Source organism: Hydra viridissima, unplaced genomic scaffold (assembly GCF_058129835.1).
Source record: "Hydra viridissima isolate aposymbiotic clone 2 unplaced genomic scaffold, HvirCarnegie_v1 scaffold_4, whole genome shotgun sequence".
Classification (NCBI taxonomy): Eukaryota; Metazoa; Cnidaria; class Hydrozoa; order Anthoathecata; family Hydridae; genus Hydra; species Hydra viridissima.
The window spans coordinates 540,506-558,234 of NW_028324303.1; the positions used below are offsets into that span (position 1 = coordinate 540,506).

Below are 17,729 nucleotides of genomic sequence, written 5' to 3' on the forward strand. Positions count from 1 at the left end.
TTCTTTTTTTTTTAAGCTTGCAATTTTCGTCATGAAAAATTTATTTAATATCTAAAACAGTTAACAAAAATCAATTCTTCTTATTTAATGTTTTAATAGTTGGCGTCGGTACGTATTAAAACATTAATATCTCACATAAATCCCACACAAACCCTTGCAACAGTTCATGCAAAAGTAGTCTTCAAAAACATTCTCCAAACAAATTTTATTTAGTTTGTATCACAAGGATGATCAAAAAAGGCTTGTAATCTTCTGCAGCACATAACACGATTTTCTCACTTAAAAGTAAACCAAACCAAAAACTTCCAATAAAATTTAACTTCAAAAGCTACAATTTTCGATTGGCTTCAGTGATGTCATAAAATTCTTATGGTTTTTACATTCTTTAAGTTTGATAAGTCTTTTATTTATAGAAAGCGAAAAATCTAAAAATTTATTTCATATAAGAGCAATTTAAAACCATGAGACTTTTTTTTTTTTTTCAATATAATATTTTCTTGATATCTTAGAAATTTTTTTGAAAATAAAGGTTGAAATTGTCTTCTTAAGTTTTTATTTAATTAAAATAATCTTTTCACAAAAATTCTTAATGCGACTTTTTTTTTGAAATTATTACGTAAAGGTTAAAAAACCATTTTGAATTACAAAAGTTCTTGTATCTTTAATTACATAAAGCCAAAGTAATTGTCGCGTACAATGTTTTTCATTAGAGTTTTGTTTATTTTAAAAATCTGTTTTACATTCTTGTTAACGGAAAATTACAATTATTTTGCAATTTTTCGTTCAACTTAATATTCCTGTATTCTAATACCATGAAAGTATTGTTTTTCGTTCAACTTAATTTACTTATATTCTGATACCATAGAATTAAAACTAGAATGAAAGTCCATCATTGAAATGTTTATAATCGTCCTGGTGTTAGGAATAAAAAGTTAACATCTTATTACTTAATCAGTTTTCCGTAAAAACATATAATTATAAATGTAAGTATGATGTCAAAAATTGAGCATGACCATGGCTTTATTGAAAGAGTCTAGCAGAAAAAATCAAAGTTTAAAGTATAATAAATTGTAAAAACAACCTTTAAACATTTTAACTGAAATTTTTTTTTAAATTTGCCATTTTTTTTAAATTTGCCACAAACATGCAAAGTTACCCAGCAAACAAAAAGACGTCTGTTAGTCGGCTTTAAGACGTCTTTTCAAGATCGAGGAAGACGTCTTAAAGATGTCTTAAAAAGGTCTACGTTGTCCGTCGAAAAGACGTCTTATTCAAGACTGTTTAAAGACGTCTTACTCAAGACAGCTTAAAAACGTCTTGTCTAAGACGGATTAAAGACGCTTTATTCAAGACGGTTTACTGAATATCACCAGCACACAAAAGACGTCTTTTAGTTGTCTTAAAGACGTCTTATAAAGATCAAAAAAGACGTCTTAAAGATGTCTTAAAAAGGTCTACATTGTCCGTCGCAAAGACGTCTTGCTTAAGATTGTTTCAAGGCGTCTCACTTACGACGGCCTAAAGATTTATTTAATTATGTATTAAGAAAACTGTGTAGTATTAATGGTATATTTAGGTTGCGATTACCTATTGTATTAACAACATTAAAAACACTATTGAGCAAGTTCAAGTTCTTACTTTGTTTTTTGGAAACATTATTAAAGAAGAAAAAGAAAATTATTAAAAAAAAAAAACAACGCAAATAATTTAAAAAGGTACATATAATACAGTTAGTTGGATTGTTACCAAGTATCTTTCTATTTAACAATTTATACAACATATAATAATATATACAATATATAACAATAAAAAAGAATACTTTTTTATTTTGTTTTTTGCCGTGAAGGAGCATTTTTACAATACCGTCCAATTTGCTGTTTAATTTCAGCATTTGAAACCTTTTCAAATCTTCTTTTTATAACTTCTAAAAATCATATTAATCATGTAGGATATATTTATCAAATATATTGGAAATAAATTTAACTTAACATAGATTTTTAACTAAATTAAAAGTTGAATAATTTAAACCTATTTTAGATTACCTTCTATTAAGTCACACAGTTTAGTTGATAACAAACCAATCTTTCCACCAGAACCTTTTAAGTTGAACTGTGTCAACAGGTTATTTGTAAATAATCTTAAAAACATATCGAATAAATGATAAAATTTATGAAAAATATTAAACAATTTATAATTATTGATTTCCATAATTACTATACATGAAAAATATATTTACCACAAATACGAAAAATGATTCCTATGCAAAATGTAATAAAAAAACCTATTCATGACCAATCTTGTCAGTTGTTTAAAATCTTCTGCACTTAAAAAACTGAGCTGTTTAACCTAAATAAAAGTTTGGCAAAAAAATTATAAAAAAATAACTATTTTCACTTTTAATTTATATGGATTATAAAGATTTACATATGGATAAAGATTTACCAAATCAAGTCGAACACAATCATCCTCTAAACTTTTGATAAAATCCTCATACTCTGCAATAGTGTCTAATTTCTTGATTGCAAAATTACTATTGGATTGTTTGTTTATAGCTAAAATAAGCTCCTGGTTTTCAAGAACCTTTGAAACCATCTTGAACATCATGTGTTGGTATTCTAAATTATATGAAGAAAATGAAAAAAGAAATATACAAAATGCAAAACATTTATTAATACATTTTCAAAATTGTTTACAAGTATTATTCTTATACCTAAAAAAAATCCAAATGTGAGAACAAACTCTCCACATTTTACTTACTCCAAATAAAAAAATCAAGTAAATGTTAAAAAGCTTACTTCCAACTTCCATAGGAAACTTATTTTTAAGTAACTTCTCAGATCCAAGCGCTTGAATCATGGTTTTTTCTTGTATGTCTGTTTTCTGAAGCTTTTTGTTTGGTTCTGATGTATGAGGTATAACTAAAGCAAAAAAAAAATTATATATATAAATAATAAAAAGTTACTTTTTTAATCTGCAACAAATCTTTTTAAAAAATTTTTGGTACTTTGTTATTATTAATACATTTTTTTCTTATTTTAGGCTTTAGCTCCTCGAGACCACAAAAGTTGATAGTTAAGAGGAGGGGGATTATAATATTTTTTAGTTTAGAGTCTATAAAAAAAAATTATATATAAAAAAAAATTTGATTGTTCCATTTCAGTTGATTGTGAATGTAAAAATAAGTGAGACAAAGATAAAGTTAACAATAAAAGAATATTCCAACTTTTATGAACAAAAAATATAGTAGAAATATCAAAAATAATACATACATAGTGCACCAGAATATGAAGGTGATTGTTCCTCTGTAGTTGAATGTAGAGGTAAAGAAGTTTCAGCTAAAAATAGGAATTCAGTAATAGTGTAGATTAAAAATATATAAATTCTAATTTTGAAAAAATTGAAAATTAAGAGACAAAATGTACCAGAACACAGATTAGATTGTTTGGAAGTAGATCCAGATGACAAATTAGAGTCAAAAGATCTTTTCAATGGTTTTTTCAACACAGATTTAAAAACTGGCGGAGGCAAAGGAAAGTCAAGTAACTCTAAAACATAATAGTTTTATTTATTTTTCTTTTAGTATTTATACAAACATATTAATTTACAATATAGATTTGACATTAAACAAATAAAAATAAATAATTAACATAAATATAATTAAATTTAATTATACCATTAACATTACTTTTCACTTTAAAGGTATCTTTGGAAACACAAATATCAATTTCATCTTCTTCCTCTGTTGCTGTGGTGTAACAATATTCTTTTAGTTCTTCCATATTATCTAAAAGAATCAAAACTTTTATAAATCCAATATAAAATCAGATATTTTGCCAGCACATACATGGTGGCAAAATATTTGATGTTTATATTGGATTTATAAGAGCTATAATATATATATATATATATATATATATATATATATACTTCTAAGAGCGCTATTAGGTCTACACAGTAAAAAAACCGCGTTAAGGGCGACACTGTGTTTTAGCTAAAATATTCATTAAATTTTAATTTTGGCGTATTTACGTCTTTGTTTGTAGCTTTTATGTAAATTTAATATAAAAAAAAAGTCTTAATAATATTTTCTAAAAATCTCGTGTAGCCCTTAATTTTTCTGACTTTTTTATGTAGACCTTAATAAAAAATATCTTTAAAAGCTATAGTAGGACTACACATATATAAAAGTTCGTTTTATTGGAACGCTTGTTTCCGACTGCAAAACAACTTCCTTTATAAAGTCAATTATTTAATAAGAATTAATGAAACCGCATTTTTATGATTTTTTTATTTGTTTGTTTGTTTTTTTATTTATTATTAAAAGACTTACTAAATATAAAAAATAGATAAATAAGTAAACGGAATTGTATTATCACGCTCTGGTTATATTCATGTTGTCTCTTGGTCGATTTTTTTTGAAAAAAAAAAGTAAAAAAATGTTATACGACTCATTATTTATATACCTTCATAACTTTTATACACTTTGTTTATACTATTTGGAATAAATTATTTTTTGTTAAAAGTTTGAAAACAGTTCTGCAAACAGTGAATGGACGTCATAAACACGAAGCCGTAAGTAGCTTATTTATTAATTAAATTGCCTGGATGTGCATCGTACGAGAAAAAAATTTTGTCTTGAAAGTATTTCTGAAAGCTTTCTCTTCACTCTCGATAAAAAGTGAATATCTTTAAAATATCTTAATCAGGTTTTTTTATTTATTTATTTAGATAACATGTAAAAAGTAAAAACTAAAAAAAAAAAATTTTGATGTAAGGAAAGGATAACATTTAAGATGATCATTGAAATATGATGATGAAAAGAAGAAGAGAAAGAAAAGAATTAAAACAATAAATAGTTAAGAAACCCTCAACTCAAATGTCTATACTTCAAAAATACTGATGCTTTCGAATTTTGAGTTCGTGCTCATTTTAGCCTAGAACTGGGATCAAACGGTGGTATAGATTATGGGACTTAGTGCTATAGTCTCTGGGAAACCCCACGGTGACACAATTATGGCCCTGAGGACAAAGTCACTTTAACCACTACACTAGCAATTAGAACAAAGCACAGATGTTTTACCTTCTCCCCATCTTGTCCCCTACAATCTATTATTAGCATAAAATCTTGTGTAAAAAAAAATTTTGTGTATATGATTTCGTAAGTGTTGTCTAGTCTTCTAAATTAACAGTAATACAGTGAAGAAAATTTTTGTTTGGAAAATGTATATATATATAAAATAACAACAACTTATCCTAAAGTCCGCGTGGCATAGTGGATGGTTTTAATACTGATCAAAGATTGTTCAAGGTTTCAATTAAACCTGCGTTATACAAAAATGTTTCTTTTGGGTTATTTAAGTTTTAAATTCTTTTAACCGCGCTCATCAAATTTTTGTACGTGTTTATATTGTAAAAAGACAAGCATATATGAAACAAACCGGGGTTTTGTTGTGTATGTTTGTCAACTATGCATAGCAGTTAAACTTTTTAATCTCCGTGAATCTAGTCATCTCCCCAAAAACGTTTATACTATTTCTAATCTTAAAGCTCATATTATTTCTTCCGAAAGGCAGCTACTCCTCGGTCTCAACTAGTATATGCATATACAAAGTAAATAGAATTTCTGATATTATGAAATGATAATGTTTAAGATAATCATAGGATAATGACGATAAGAGATAAAAGAGAAAGAAAACAGTTTACTGCAAAAATTAAAAAATGTTTAAACACAATTCGTAATGTTTTATATAATGAGCAAAAAGCTGATGTTGCAGTCAGTTATAGTTTTCTTTTAAATGTTGTTCAAATTCTTGCGTGTTTGAAAAAATGTATAACTTATCAACCACATGCAAAATTTTACTTTTAAATAGATAAAGTTCGCTGCTAATCACAAATTTAAGTTTGATTAAGAAATATTTGCACTCAAAGCATGATTTCCTAATTGAAAAATTATTTTACGGATAGATGTGTAAAGTTAAAAAAGTTGCACTGAGTTTTATAACTGAAATCAATTAATGAATTAGTATGATATTACATTTGAATTTTACTTTGTGTAACAAGTCATGGAAGATTGCCAAATAATCGAATAAGAGCCACAATCAAAAGATTAATAGAAAAAGTTTAAAGCGACCATATAAAAAAGCAATAGAATGTCAGCTTTCTTTTTTGAATCTTGATAAAAAAATTTCTTTTACCAATTGAAAAAAATTTTTAAAAAATTAAAATTAAAACCAATTTGCAAAACACTATCCTTACATTGTTTGCATAAGCCTACATAAATTTGAAACCGTTTGACTTAGAAATTTAAAATTAGAAGAACAAGTTATTATTTGAGGAAAAAGGTACGTGGCACCAAAAAAGTAACTTGAATATGAAAATTAAGTTTTTTATCAGCCCGACTTATAATATCTAACGAATTTTAAAATCCGCCACCAGATTTGTAGGCTTTTTGTAACAACTTTTATGCTTCAAAAACATCTTTCCCTATTACCAGAAAACGACCTCTCCATTCATAGGTTTAGAAAATTTCGGTTGCCGTGAAATAAAAAACAAAGTTCTTTAAGAATTTTTATAATATATTCAATAGCATTACAAGCAAAGAAACTAGCACGATGCGATAATCTCTGACGCGCTTTTGTTTGTTAGCAGTTCAAGTTAATACACGTTTTCCAATTCTGGTTATTTGTAGCTGTAGCATTGTTAATTAAAGCATCCGTTAGACAAAGGCGAAGTGTTAATGCAAATCTAGTTGACTAAACTCAAATATAAGCAAGTAATTCACTTTTAGGATCCCTAATATAATCAAAAATCGCAAGAAAGGAAAAATATAAATATGATTATAAAATGTTAATGTCTTTTAAACGTTCTTTCTTTTTATTTAAACTTTTCATTCGTTCATTTGTAAGTTTGGTTCGAGCTGTTTTATATGGAATTTCCTTCAAAAACTCTTCCAAAAACTCAAGCAATTCTTGTTTACCTAAAAAAAAATAAGTTAGAGATCTTCACTGCTAGCACAGTCAATTGAAAAAACAGTTAGTGTTCTAAAGCTTATTTTTGTCATGATGTAGTTTGAAATATTGCCTTATACAATATCTCTTACTTGTTTGTTTTATATTTTTTATTAGTTAAGTAGAAATTAAGATTATAATTATTTATAAGTATATATCTATATTTATATAGAACTATGGTTTTAAAATATTTATTTGTTATTTTTTATGCTCATGATTATATTTCAGATTTTGTAAAGCATAATCAAAAGCATAGTTCTTAGCGTAAAAGATTTCATAGTTTTTAAAAATGGAGATTACTTGGCATTTTGTTGCCATCAATGCAACTTTGAAATTTATCCAGCAGTATTTTTTCATCTCTTTGCATCCAAACATGATACTCTCTTTCTAAAAAATAAAATGAAAAAAATGATAATATTGGTTAGAGCATATTTGTGCAAAATAAAAAAGAAATATTTTTCAAAAAAAAAATACACATATATATATATAAATATACTCTACACCAATATCATGTTTACATTATACTAGTGTAGAGTATATATATAACTATTAGGAGAAGTTTAGTCATGTTAAATCTGGTTTATTTGTTATGTCTTTTTTAAAATGTTTAATATATTTTAATTTTTTCATTTATTCTGTATGTTTTGTTTTTTTTTATTTTAGCAAATAAAAATGTGATGAATAACATTGGAGCGCCATGTGTCTTGAGGTATTTTTCTTTTATTTCAGTCATTTGTTTTTTTTTTGTTTTGTTTTGTTTGTTTAATCTTTAAAAAGCTTTAAAATGTTTGTTTTTTTTCTAAGCCAATAATTGTTGGCTGCCAAATTTTATAGAAACATTATAAATATGATTCTCTAGTTTACAGATAGTTTTATTTATATCTCAGAAGCATTCAAACAGTTAACCATTTCAAAAAAACTAATTAAAAATTATATTTGTTACTAAATAATTAGTTACCTGCCAAATCTTTTTGTGGTTCTTCCACTTTTTGTCTCTTTTTTTTTCTTTTCACAATTTCTAAGAGAACAAATGATACAAGTTACAAAAAATCATACTTTTTAATAATACTAAATTCTGACAGTCAAATTAAGAACAGTGTTTAAAATTTTGAATGTAGATCATTCAGTTACACTGAGGTAATTTTTGACCTTTTACATGATTTCAAAAGTTAGTTAAAATTTAAATAAGAATGTGAAACTTTTGAAACAAAGTACTTTTATTTATTAAAAGCTGAATTAAATGAAAAATTTTTAGCAAAAATATAAGATAAAATTTATGGGATATTATGGAAACTTAAATTTAGAAACGTAAATTTAGAAACATTAGAGCAGTTCTGAAATGTTTAAATTTCTGCATAAGTTTGGACTTTTTGTGCAAATTTATGCAAAAAGACTTTTTCTTATATTATTAAGAAAACATAAAATACTAAAGCTATTTATATTTTATTTAAAATTTACCACAAATTTCAACAAAAACTGTAAACTACCTTTTTGACTTTCAGCTGATGAATCTGCATAAGCTTTATCTATGTCATTTTTAGGTTCGACATCAGCTTTGTTAGACACAAGATTAATAGTTTGAGGGAACCTTGAGCTCTCATTAAGTGTCTTGGAACAACTTCCATCTTTTTAAGAAAATAAAATCAAAAAGATATAAGTTTTAAAATTTTTTTTTTTTTTCTAGTTTTTTCTAAGAGCTGAGCTAAAGTGCTCTTTTTCCTACATCAAACATCTGTATGATAAATTCTCAAATTATAATAAAAAGTTAAACCTACTTGAATCAAAATTAAGAAGATGTCTTCCAACTTTAGTTATCTCCATCAAGGCAAGTGGTACTTGGTAGGTGTTCTCATTTATTTCTTTTGAATGGCCCATATGCTTAAAAAATACTGCTCTATCCTTTTCAGGTAAGTCAAGGGCAGAAAATAATGTACTCACTCTATGTCGATTTGTAGTGGCTTTCAAGTTTTCTGGTTTTTTTAGATTTAATTTTTGAATGACACTATGAACAGCATTCCAACCAGATGTATGTCCTTCAGAATTTCTTGTACATGCAAATAAAAACTTATTTCCTTCTGGTATATTTACCTCTCTTCTTATATCGCTATTAGCTATAATTTTTAATGCTGGAAGGGTATCTGGAGGAATAAGAACAGGAACTAGATGATTGTTTCCTTTTCCAGACATAAAAGTTATTTTTAAAGTTTCAACTAGCTTTTGATCAATCTCATCTAGACCAAGCAAGCGTTGTTTGTCTATCCATGTGTTTTCAATAGCTTGCTGGTATTCATCAAGATGAAGCCTGGCTGGTTCACCACCTTATATGTAAAATGCAAATATAAAATTTAAAGTTTGTTTTATATAACTAGTTTTATATAAAAAAAAAAAAACTGCTTCAAAATTTTAATTTTTTCTACTTGGATTATCCTTTTATTTGTTTTTCTAATATATATCACATTTTGTATATATAAAAACTCAATATAATATTAAGACATGAATAAGGACAATAATGATAATAATAGAAGTAATAATGATGATAATAATAATAATGATAATAATAATAATAATAATAATAATAATAATAATAATAATAATAATAATAATAATAATAATAATAATAATAATAATAATAATAATAATAATAATAATAATAATAATAATAATAATAATAATAAATAGTAATAGTAAAAATAATATTATTAAATAAAATATATAAAGTTATAATGATATTAAATAAAATACATTAAAAGAAAAATAATAATAATTATTATTATTACTATTACTTTTATTATTATTACTATAAAAGTCTTAAAAAAAAAGATATTTATTGACACTTAGCCTTTATATTTTTGCCATATATTTATAATAATGATCTACCATTTAATATGTTTAATCTACTAGGTTTGTTTAGTTTACCAATAAAATTAATTATTTGTATTATTTAAATATGTTAATATTCTATTCGAAGAACAATTTTATTTTAATCAAAGAAAAATCTCAAATACTGTATGAGGATTCTTGTTTTATTTTTTATTTATTTATTTTTTTTTTTAGCAGAAACTATTGATTTATTAATCATGTGTTATAATTCTTGACCTTGTTATATCAGTTAAAAAGTAGGCATAGATTTTAAAAAAAGATCTTGTATACAAATAACATAAAAAATTAAGTAAACAGATTATAAAGCCACAAAGGTTGTGAGAACAGCAAGCTTTTATGTCAATTTCACAAATATTAGTTGAAAACTTTATGTTTTACAAAATATCTTTTACAGTAAAAAACCACAACATTATGTTGCTAAATTAACACTATTTAAAATTACATTAACATCAGTTACAAGCTCTAATTTTTTTTTTTTTAAGCTTAGATAAAATTGTATTTGTAATTATAACAAACTAAGATTATGCAAGTTATATGGAAGTAGTTCATCCTGAAATGATATGATGTTAATAGCTGATATTTTTTTAGAATTTGTTAAATAGTATAAAAAACAATAGTTGTAATTCCATACCTCTTCTAGCATTTAGCAATGTAAGTCTTGCACATGCGCAATCCCGAAGCTCAACAAAACATTCAGAGTCAAACCATTGGTAGGAGTCTTTTGCTAAATCTGCCATTTTTGTAATTACAAAATTGCGAAAAGCAATGACATCTTCTTCAACTGGAAGTTCAGATGGTTTACGGGATTTTACGTTTTTGTTTTTATTTAGTTGGTAAGTGGCATCTCCAAAGATAAAGTCCTCCCACATTTCTAAAACACTAACAAACTTGTCAGTTTCACTAGCATCACTGTCATTTGCTTCTGATAAATATAATGCTTTTAGAACTTTTGCAGCACGTTTTATTAAATAAAATAAATTTTGTTTTAAACCAGCTTTGATCCCTGAATCTGCCTTTTTGGTAAAAATATCTATTGCTTCTCTTAAGGCAAAGAAGTTAGAGCGCAAAAACATACTACTAGAATCTTTACTTTGTGTTGGTAAGTTTTTGCAGTGTAAAAATAGGTTGTAAAGATGTGCTAATTGTCTCATGGCATTTCTGACAGAGCTTCTTGCTTCCATAACTTTATCAAGTTTTCTCTTTTCTTTATCATAAAAGACTGAACCAATTTTAAGAATTGTTATGTCTTTTAGGCAAATCTGACCAATTTTATCTGTTCGAAAATGTGATAAAATGTTTTTTTTAAATTCATCACTTAATCTTGCTTCTTCAGGTAATCTTAGAAGCCCCACTGGAACAGGAAGAACTTTTTGACATGAGTGTTTTTGACACGACTTCACATGATTGTGCCAGAATCGTTTTGAAACAAACACAAGGCATTGACTGCAATAACTAATTTCCATATATTTTTGAGCCTCTCGTTCTCTTTCATATTTTGGTTCCGCTTTTCCAGCTTCAGCTACATTGACTTCCAAAATCCCTTTTCTTTTAAACATTCCAAAAGCTTCATCTCTTTCTTTTTTCGATTTAATTGATAATGCAACTTCAACTTCTGGATGACTTTTGTGCATAAGCTTTATGTGTCTTGTTAAATATGATGTATAATTTTTACAAAAAATGCAAAATCGATGTGGTTTCTTTCTTCTTACATTCTAAAATTTAGAATTTTAAATTTCAATTTCTGAAAATTTTGGGATTTAACTTTATTCAGATTGATTTATGAATTGTGTAAAAAAAAATGTATTTTTAAAAGGTACCTTAACTTTTTTAGGCATTTCTTCATCAGGCAATGTTGGTTGGCTGTTTTGACCTACCTAGAATATTTAACAATAGTATGAAGTAAGAGATGTTTTCTTTTTTAATAGTTTTTCTTAATTTTATTTCATATAATGCTAAGAAAGATTTAATATGTTTAATATAAAATCAGTGTTTTTCTTAGTTTTTAAAATGTGAAGTACTTAAAATATTTTTTATAAAAAAGTCAACTTAATTTTTACCTGAGATTTGTCTGTCACGTCATCTATCATAAAAATGCTTGAAGCTGTTTTGGCATTTTTGATATCGGATATCTGCAAACAAATGTGATTAATATATTTGCTACATTAATCAAAAATAAATCAAAAAGCAATAAACTTAACTTGATTTTGATCACTTTAAACATGGAAAAGTTATTCATAATCAAATAACATTTAAAATATTAAATTAAGTAACACTGAAAACATTTTGTGTATTTAAAATTGTTTTCAGCTTAATAAATAAAATAATAAATTTACCTCTAAAACTAAGTTGTAGTTAAGAGCTTCAAAATCAATGTCATCCTAAAAAATCATTAGCATTTTGTTTAAATCAAATCATATCATAAATGCAAAGTGGTAGTAAATTAAAGTTAAAACTTCACATACCTCACTGGAATCTGATCTTGATGTGCTTTCATTTTCTAGAGTATCAATTCTTTCTTCATCACAGGACTGTAAATTAAATTTTTAAAAATCTATATCATTAGTTGCACATAAAATATTTCCATTTAAGTTTGAAATGCCGGATATTTTTCCTCTCAAATGATCAATTAGTTTTAATCAATCTTCAAATATTAAAAAGCATGAATTTGTTTACAAAAGCAGTATACCTGTGGAGTTTGGGGTAGAGACTCTTTTTCACTTTGATGTTCTTGAGTGATTGATGAAAAAATCTATTGTAAATAAAATAAAAAGATGTTTCTTTTTTTTTTTTTTTTTTTTTTTGATAATTGATAAAGTCACTAGCCAAAACAAATGTTAAAAAAAGTGTAATAACAATTGAAAAAGAAATAGAATTAACAGAATCAAAGTAGAAATCTAGTCAAATATCTTTCGAATTTTCATTATGAGTTTGAGTTTGCTTATAAATACGAGGTTTTAAAAAATATTACTCCCTATATTTAAAATATCCTTACTTTATTAAGAATATTTTTAGGGTTAGAGTAAATTAGATGAACCTTTAAGATTAAATACAAGAAGTAATATAATTAAAATAATGAATCTGTTATAAGTATGTTGCAAAACATGCAAAGAAAGTTTTTTTTTTTTTGCCAAAAAAATTTTGCTTTTAAATAATAATATCATGTATGTTTGTTATATATTCATTTAGTCTTTTTTTAGAAATATTTACTTGAATATTGTCTTTTTCATCACAATCTGTAGCTGCCAATTTTGTGACTTTATTAAACTGTACATCACTTCTGACTTCTTTGTCTTTTTCTAACTGTGCACTTTTCTCAACTGGTTCTATGCCATTTTTCGGTCTTTGTAATTTTTCAATCTAAATGTTTGTTTGTTTTTTTTTCAATAAAAAGAAAATGATCAATTTTCTCATATAAAATAGACACTTTTTCATTATACTTTTTTAGTAACAGGAGTGAATATAACATAAATATAAAAAAAATTTCAAAAATATCTTGTTTTTTAAAATTGACTTTGAGATAACAAGAAAATAATGCTTCAAAATCAGAAAGTAGCTTTAGAACTAAAAAAATCAGTAAATTGTTCTCAAAAATAAATCTTTCTCACTTAAGTTATTATTCATCCTTGTGAAGAAAAAAAAAAGTGTATTTTATGATAGCCCTAAAAAAAGAACAGCTCTAACAATGTGAAAATAATTTTAGAGTTAGGGTGCAGCAAACTTTATTTATTATAAAACAATTCATTTGGGTATTATTAAATCGTTGTGCACACAGTTATTATCTTATAAAGTGTGGATAAAATTTTTAAAAGGTTTTTTTACCTTTGATATTCTTTTTTGTTCTGTCTTCATTTGAAATTCCTGAGTTAAAAAAAGGTTTTTTAGTAACGTTTTAAGTAAACCACCAGGGAATGCAAATAATTGGCAAAATATAAAAATAAGTAGGTAAAACTTGAGAAGAAAATATAAAAACCTCAGCATGCCACTTTAGATTATCAACTCCATAAAAGTAGAGAATTTCATCACCAACACAAATGTCTTTCAAAGCAAATAAACATAAATGAGGAACATCACAATGCAAAATCTTTTTCATGTGTGCATTTGCAAAGTATTTTGAGTCATTAACATAGCGTCCTAAGTATTCATTGTATGGAGTTGCGTCAATGCTAAATAAAAATTTTTGTTTTAAAAGAATATCAATATAAATAAAGAAAACATTATAAAATTTAGATGAATTTTAGAATAAAAATTAGTTTAGTACCAGTATTCAATATTTTTGTGTAAAAAGTCATAAACATAACTGCCAGCATTTGTTTCTTCGTATAACTTTTCTTTATTTTCCAGTGTGCTTTTTGCAACGAAATCCCCCCTATATTCTACTATGAATTCTCCTTTTTTTATGCTTTTGCATGCAAACACTCCAAAACCTATACAAGTAAAACCATATTTGATATCTGTTATGTAATATTTCATTCTGATATTATTTTTTTTACATTAGAAGTTTTCTAACCTTTTGTTTGATTAATAAATTCTCTTTTTAAATAACTTGGATCTTCCTTTAATGATATATAGTGCTTTGCTGCCTCAATTGGAGAAAGTCGTTTTCTCTAAAATTATAATTTTTAATCACTGAGTTTCTCCTAAAAAATTGGCTTGCTATTTACAATATAAAAACATAGGACAGTCAAAATGTTGCTTTTTTTTCCCTCTGGATTTATATGAATAAAATTCTACAGCAAAAGTAAATTTTAATATAAAGTTTATTATAATTATTATAATATATATTTTAATTATTATAAATATTATAATTATAATTACTAAAGTCTAAGTTATATAAATGCTCTTTGTTGTTATCATTGTTGAGTTAGTAACCTAATGGGTTTGTTACCTGACTTTTATTTACTATCTTCTCTTCATGATATGGCTGAATGCTACTTGATACCTATAATTGTATTTTTGAAATAGTTAGGAAGAAAGTTGTGTGCTATTGAAGGGTTATTTTCAGAACTACTTCTTTAAAAGTGAATTACTCAAAAGTCTGTAGAAGTTGTAAGTTTTCTTGTTTGCATGTTCTATTAAAAAAAAAAACAAACCTGCAATGTTGATGTATTTATGTCACATGCTTGAATTGGTGCACCCTAATTCAATATAAGTATCTATAATGAACTGTGTTAAATAACGTTTGGAATATTGTACTACAGCTACTCTCACATTGCATGAAATAAATTTTCAGAAGTTTTATTTTTAGCCTAGTATAAAGGTGGGCGTGGAAGTCTATTTTTAATGAATAGTTATGTGAGGATGCATATTAAAAAAACAACTTTTGAAATAAATAAATTACAAGTTTGCAATAATGTTTGTTAATGCTATAGCTAAAACATGAAAGGTGACCTACCATGACAGATGTTATTATACTTGACACTGTTTCTCTCCACTAAAAAAAATGTTTTTAATGAGCTTGTTATATATATCTTTAGTATATTTTTATATCTAAATTTCAAAGTCAAAGTGAAATTAAAGCTTTTCTTTTCTTATTACCTCAGATATGGTTGGTCTAGCCGTTGGATTGTCTTGCCATGTAGTCTCGATCAGGTTAGTAACTTTAACCACATTAATTGTATTTTCCGTATATAAACCGGTAATGTGGCTTATGTTTGGTCGTTTTCCAGATTTGATTGCATCAAGCAAAAGTATATCTTTAAACAATGGTATAACACCATGCCATGCTGTGGAAAAACTGCTAAAAAGCTCGAATGCAGTTATTGCAAGAGCGTACATATCAGATTTTTTGTTTGGAGATTCCACCTCACAATTACACAGTTCAGGACTTGTGTAGGCAAGGGTCATTCCTTGATTGTTGGGCTTCGTCATATTACATGTAACTGTTGCTTTTATATCAACAAAGTCATCAAAGTCGCTGACTTTTAAAGTTACATTGTACTGATGCCCTGTCACTAAAATGTTTGAAAGCTTGATATCTCTATGAACTATATTGTGTTCGTGCAAATATTCAATTCCTTCTGACATTTGTAAAAGAAAATCTAATCTTTGTTGAAATAAAAAAATTTTCTCTTCATTTAGGAGATCAATCAGCTGAGACAGATTATTGACTTCCATTTGTTCAATGTTAGTGGCGCATAATTCAAAAAACAAAGCGGTTGGCCTTACAGAATAACCTAGAAAGTTTACAACATTTTTATGTTGTAGCTTTTTTAATTTTGTTGCAATTAGCATTGTTTTTCTTTGAGAAAATTGGGTTTTAATCAACTTCACGGCCGTTTGTTTGTTTCCTAAGTTATACTTGAAGACTGAAGCTGATGTTCCTTCACCTATTTTGGAAACCAAGTTTATAGGCATATCAAATACTTCATAGTTTTTTATGGAGTCCGTTTCAGCAACATCTTTTACAAGCTGTAATATAAATCAGTAATGATAACGTTTAGAGTTTAATTACGCTAAATTTATAAATCAGTGACGTAACAACTTATGATGAGATGATAGTGAATGCTGCACTGAATTTTTGAAAATATTAGTGATCCAAAACCTTTATTATCTTAGATTTTCTTGTCAGGTTATACCAGATTTATAATTACTCAGTTGATTGTTAATCAGTTAAGTAATGATAAAAATTTGATAAGTAAGTAATGAAATTTAATAATATCTGATTCTCCAAGAAAATATATATATATAATAATACTATATTAAAAAGTAAATTTGCTTACCTTAGAACTCATTTTCAATAGTCCTCAGAATTTCGGAAAACAGTTAAAAATATTTCTAAATATAAAGTTTTAAGTTAATGTCGCTTTTGATGTGGCATGTATGATTTTAATGTAGAAAAAACATTAATTTCTCTACTTCTTAATGTAAAACCATGTTAAGTAGATGTTTAGTTGTTTATTATACTTTATTTTAATTTTGTTCACTGTACTAACAAACCAAGAGAACGTGTTTATGACAGTAATGATAAATAAAAATTTTTGTTAGTTTTATTTATTTGTGTAAGTAATCCAGTCAACTACGTTAAATTACAGGTGAATAAAAGATTTTACATCTCTTTAAAAATTTTTCCAAAGTTTGAAACTTATAAGAAATTCAATTTATATGCCATGAAATTCGGTTTCCGAATTTGCACATTACAGTAGCTAATGTAGAAATTAGGCAAATTTTATAATGAGATGCATAAACATTTTTTAAAAAATCAACAAGCGTTTTTTTTTAACGCTCAAGCTTCAATGTTCAACTGAAATCCACGTCTATTTTTAAACACTTTTGTTTTAGAAAACATTTCCAATTATTTGAAAGATGATAGTAAATATAGAATAAACATAACTTAAAAATGGTTTTCATTTATAACTAGGTAATCTCAACTTGGGTTACCTTTATTACTGTTCTAAGATTCTTGATATTAAGTTACAGTAATTTTGAAATACTCCTTATTATTTTGTTTTATCTCCCGTTTTAAATGTTGGGAGAAAATGAGTTGTTAATTTTAGTTAGCAATAATAACTTTTAAAACACGCTTTATTTTATAAATTTTTTCTAAATAATTTGCTTAAACAATTTATCTAAAGCATAAGTTTTTTTTTTTTTTTAAATTACAGCTAAAACTTTAAACAATTTTTACTTTAAGAAAAAATCAAAAACTTTCTCCCAACGTTTAAACTTGGAGATAGAACAAAATAATTCTAACCTCGCGAATTGTTTAACACAAAACTTTAAAAAATAAGAAATACCTTTCTATCACTTACTCTTCACAGTCTTCTTCGGTCACATATGCCTTATGATATCTCCTAAAGGCTATTTAAACGTTTTCAAGGAGTCAATTTCGCGTTTTTAAAATGA

The 17,729-nt window shown here is 25.9% G+C and overlaps 2 protein-coding genes and 1 long non-coding RNA gene across 6 annotated transcripts in view; 1 reads left to right on the forward strand and 2 right to left on the reverse strand.

Annotated features, from left to right (window-relative positions):
* Positions 1 to 1,808: 1,808 nt before the first annotated feature.
* Positions 1,809 to 17,729, reverse strand: part of LOC145181928 (uncharacterized) — a 28,753-nt gene continuing 12,832 nt past the window's right edge. For 2 of the 3 annotated variants that reach the window (XM_090084940.1, XM_090084941.1), the window contains exons 3-10: positions 3,674 to 3,784; positions 3,423 to 3,545; positions 3,270 to 3,335; positions 2,796 to 2,918; positions 2,443 to 2,615; positions 2,282 to 2,346; positions 2,043 to 2,137; positions 1,809 to 1,924 (exon numbers count right to left, since the gene is read on the reverse strand). In XM_090084940.1, coding sequence (XP_089941066.1) covers positions 1,824 to 1,924; positions 2,043 to 2,137; positions 2,282 to 2,346; positions 2,443 to 2,615; positions 2,796 to 2,918; positions 3,270 to 3,335; positions 3,423 to 3,545; positions 3,674 to 3,784 — 857 coding nt within the window. In that variant the 3' untranslated portion in view covers positions 1,809 to 1,823. Of the gene's footprint in view, positions 1,925 to 2,042; positions 2,138 to 2,281; positions 2,347 to 2,442; positions 2,616 to 2,795; positions 2,919 to 3,269; positions 3,336 to 3,422; positions 3,546 to 3,673; positions 3,785 to 17,729 lie in introns of those variants that run through there. The other variant, XR_016451734.1, reaches the window with a different exon arrangement.
* On the reverse strand, positions 6,630 to 16,663 carry LOC149889294 (uncharacterized). Its single transcript, XM_090084939.1, has 21 exons — positions 16,607 to 16,663; positions 15,423 to 16,295; positions 15,280 to 15,318; positions 14,978 to 15,022; positions 14,773 to 14,826; positions 14,395 to 14,491; positions 14,146 to 14,311; positions 13,858 to 14,050; positions 13,707 to 13,745; positions 13,095 to 13,244; positions 12,574 to 12,636; positions 12,350 to 12,415; positions 12,221 to 12,265; positions 11,945 to 12,016; positions 11,705 to 11,761; positions 10,519 to 11,599; positions 8,783 to 9,325; positions 8,495 to 8,632; positions 7,966 to 8,025; positions 7,308 to 7,394; positions 6,630 to 6,976 (listed from the first exon to the last, which is right to left on the reverse strand). The coding sequence occupies exons 1-21, from the start codon at positions 16,616 to 16,618 to the stop codon at positions 6,837 to 6,839; spliced, it is 4,020 nt and encodes a 1,339-aa protein (XP_089941065.1). The 5' UTR covers positions 16,619 to 16,663; the 3' UTR covers positions 6,630 to 6,836.
* LOC149889295 (uncharacterized) lies at positions 10,240 to 16,151 on the forward strand. 2 transcript variants are annotated; one of them, XR_016451735.1, is made up of 5 exons: positions 10,240 to 10,720; positions 10,935 to 10,986; positions 11,719 to 11,786; positions 15,428 to 15,476; positions 15,966 to 16,151. It is a non-coding gene; the product is annotated as an uncharacterized LOC149889295 (long non-coding RNA). The 2 variants fall into 2 exon arrangements; XR_016451736.1 differs by lacking the exon at positions 10,935 to 10,986 and having other exon boundaries at positions 10,259 to 10,720.

What these genes read in the sequence shown, in the direction of transcription:
- LOC149889294 (XM_090084939.1), bottom strand. An exon ending in TAAATACATCAACATTGCAG is followed by an intron (nt 14,827 to 14,977) that starts GTTTGTTTTTTT and finishes ATACAATTATAG; the next exon opens with GTATCAAGTAGCATTCAGCC. An exon ending in ATCTAAAGTGGCATGCTGAG is followed by an intron (nt 13,746 to 13,857) that starts GTTTTTATATTT and finishes TTTTTAACTCAG; the next exon opens with GAATTTCAAATGAAGACAGA.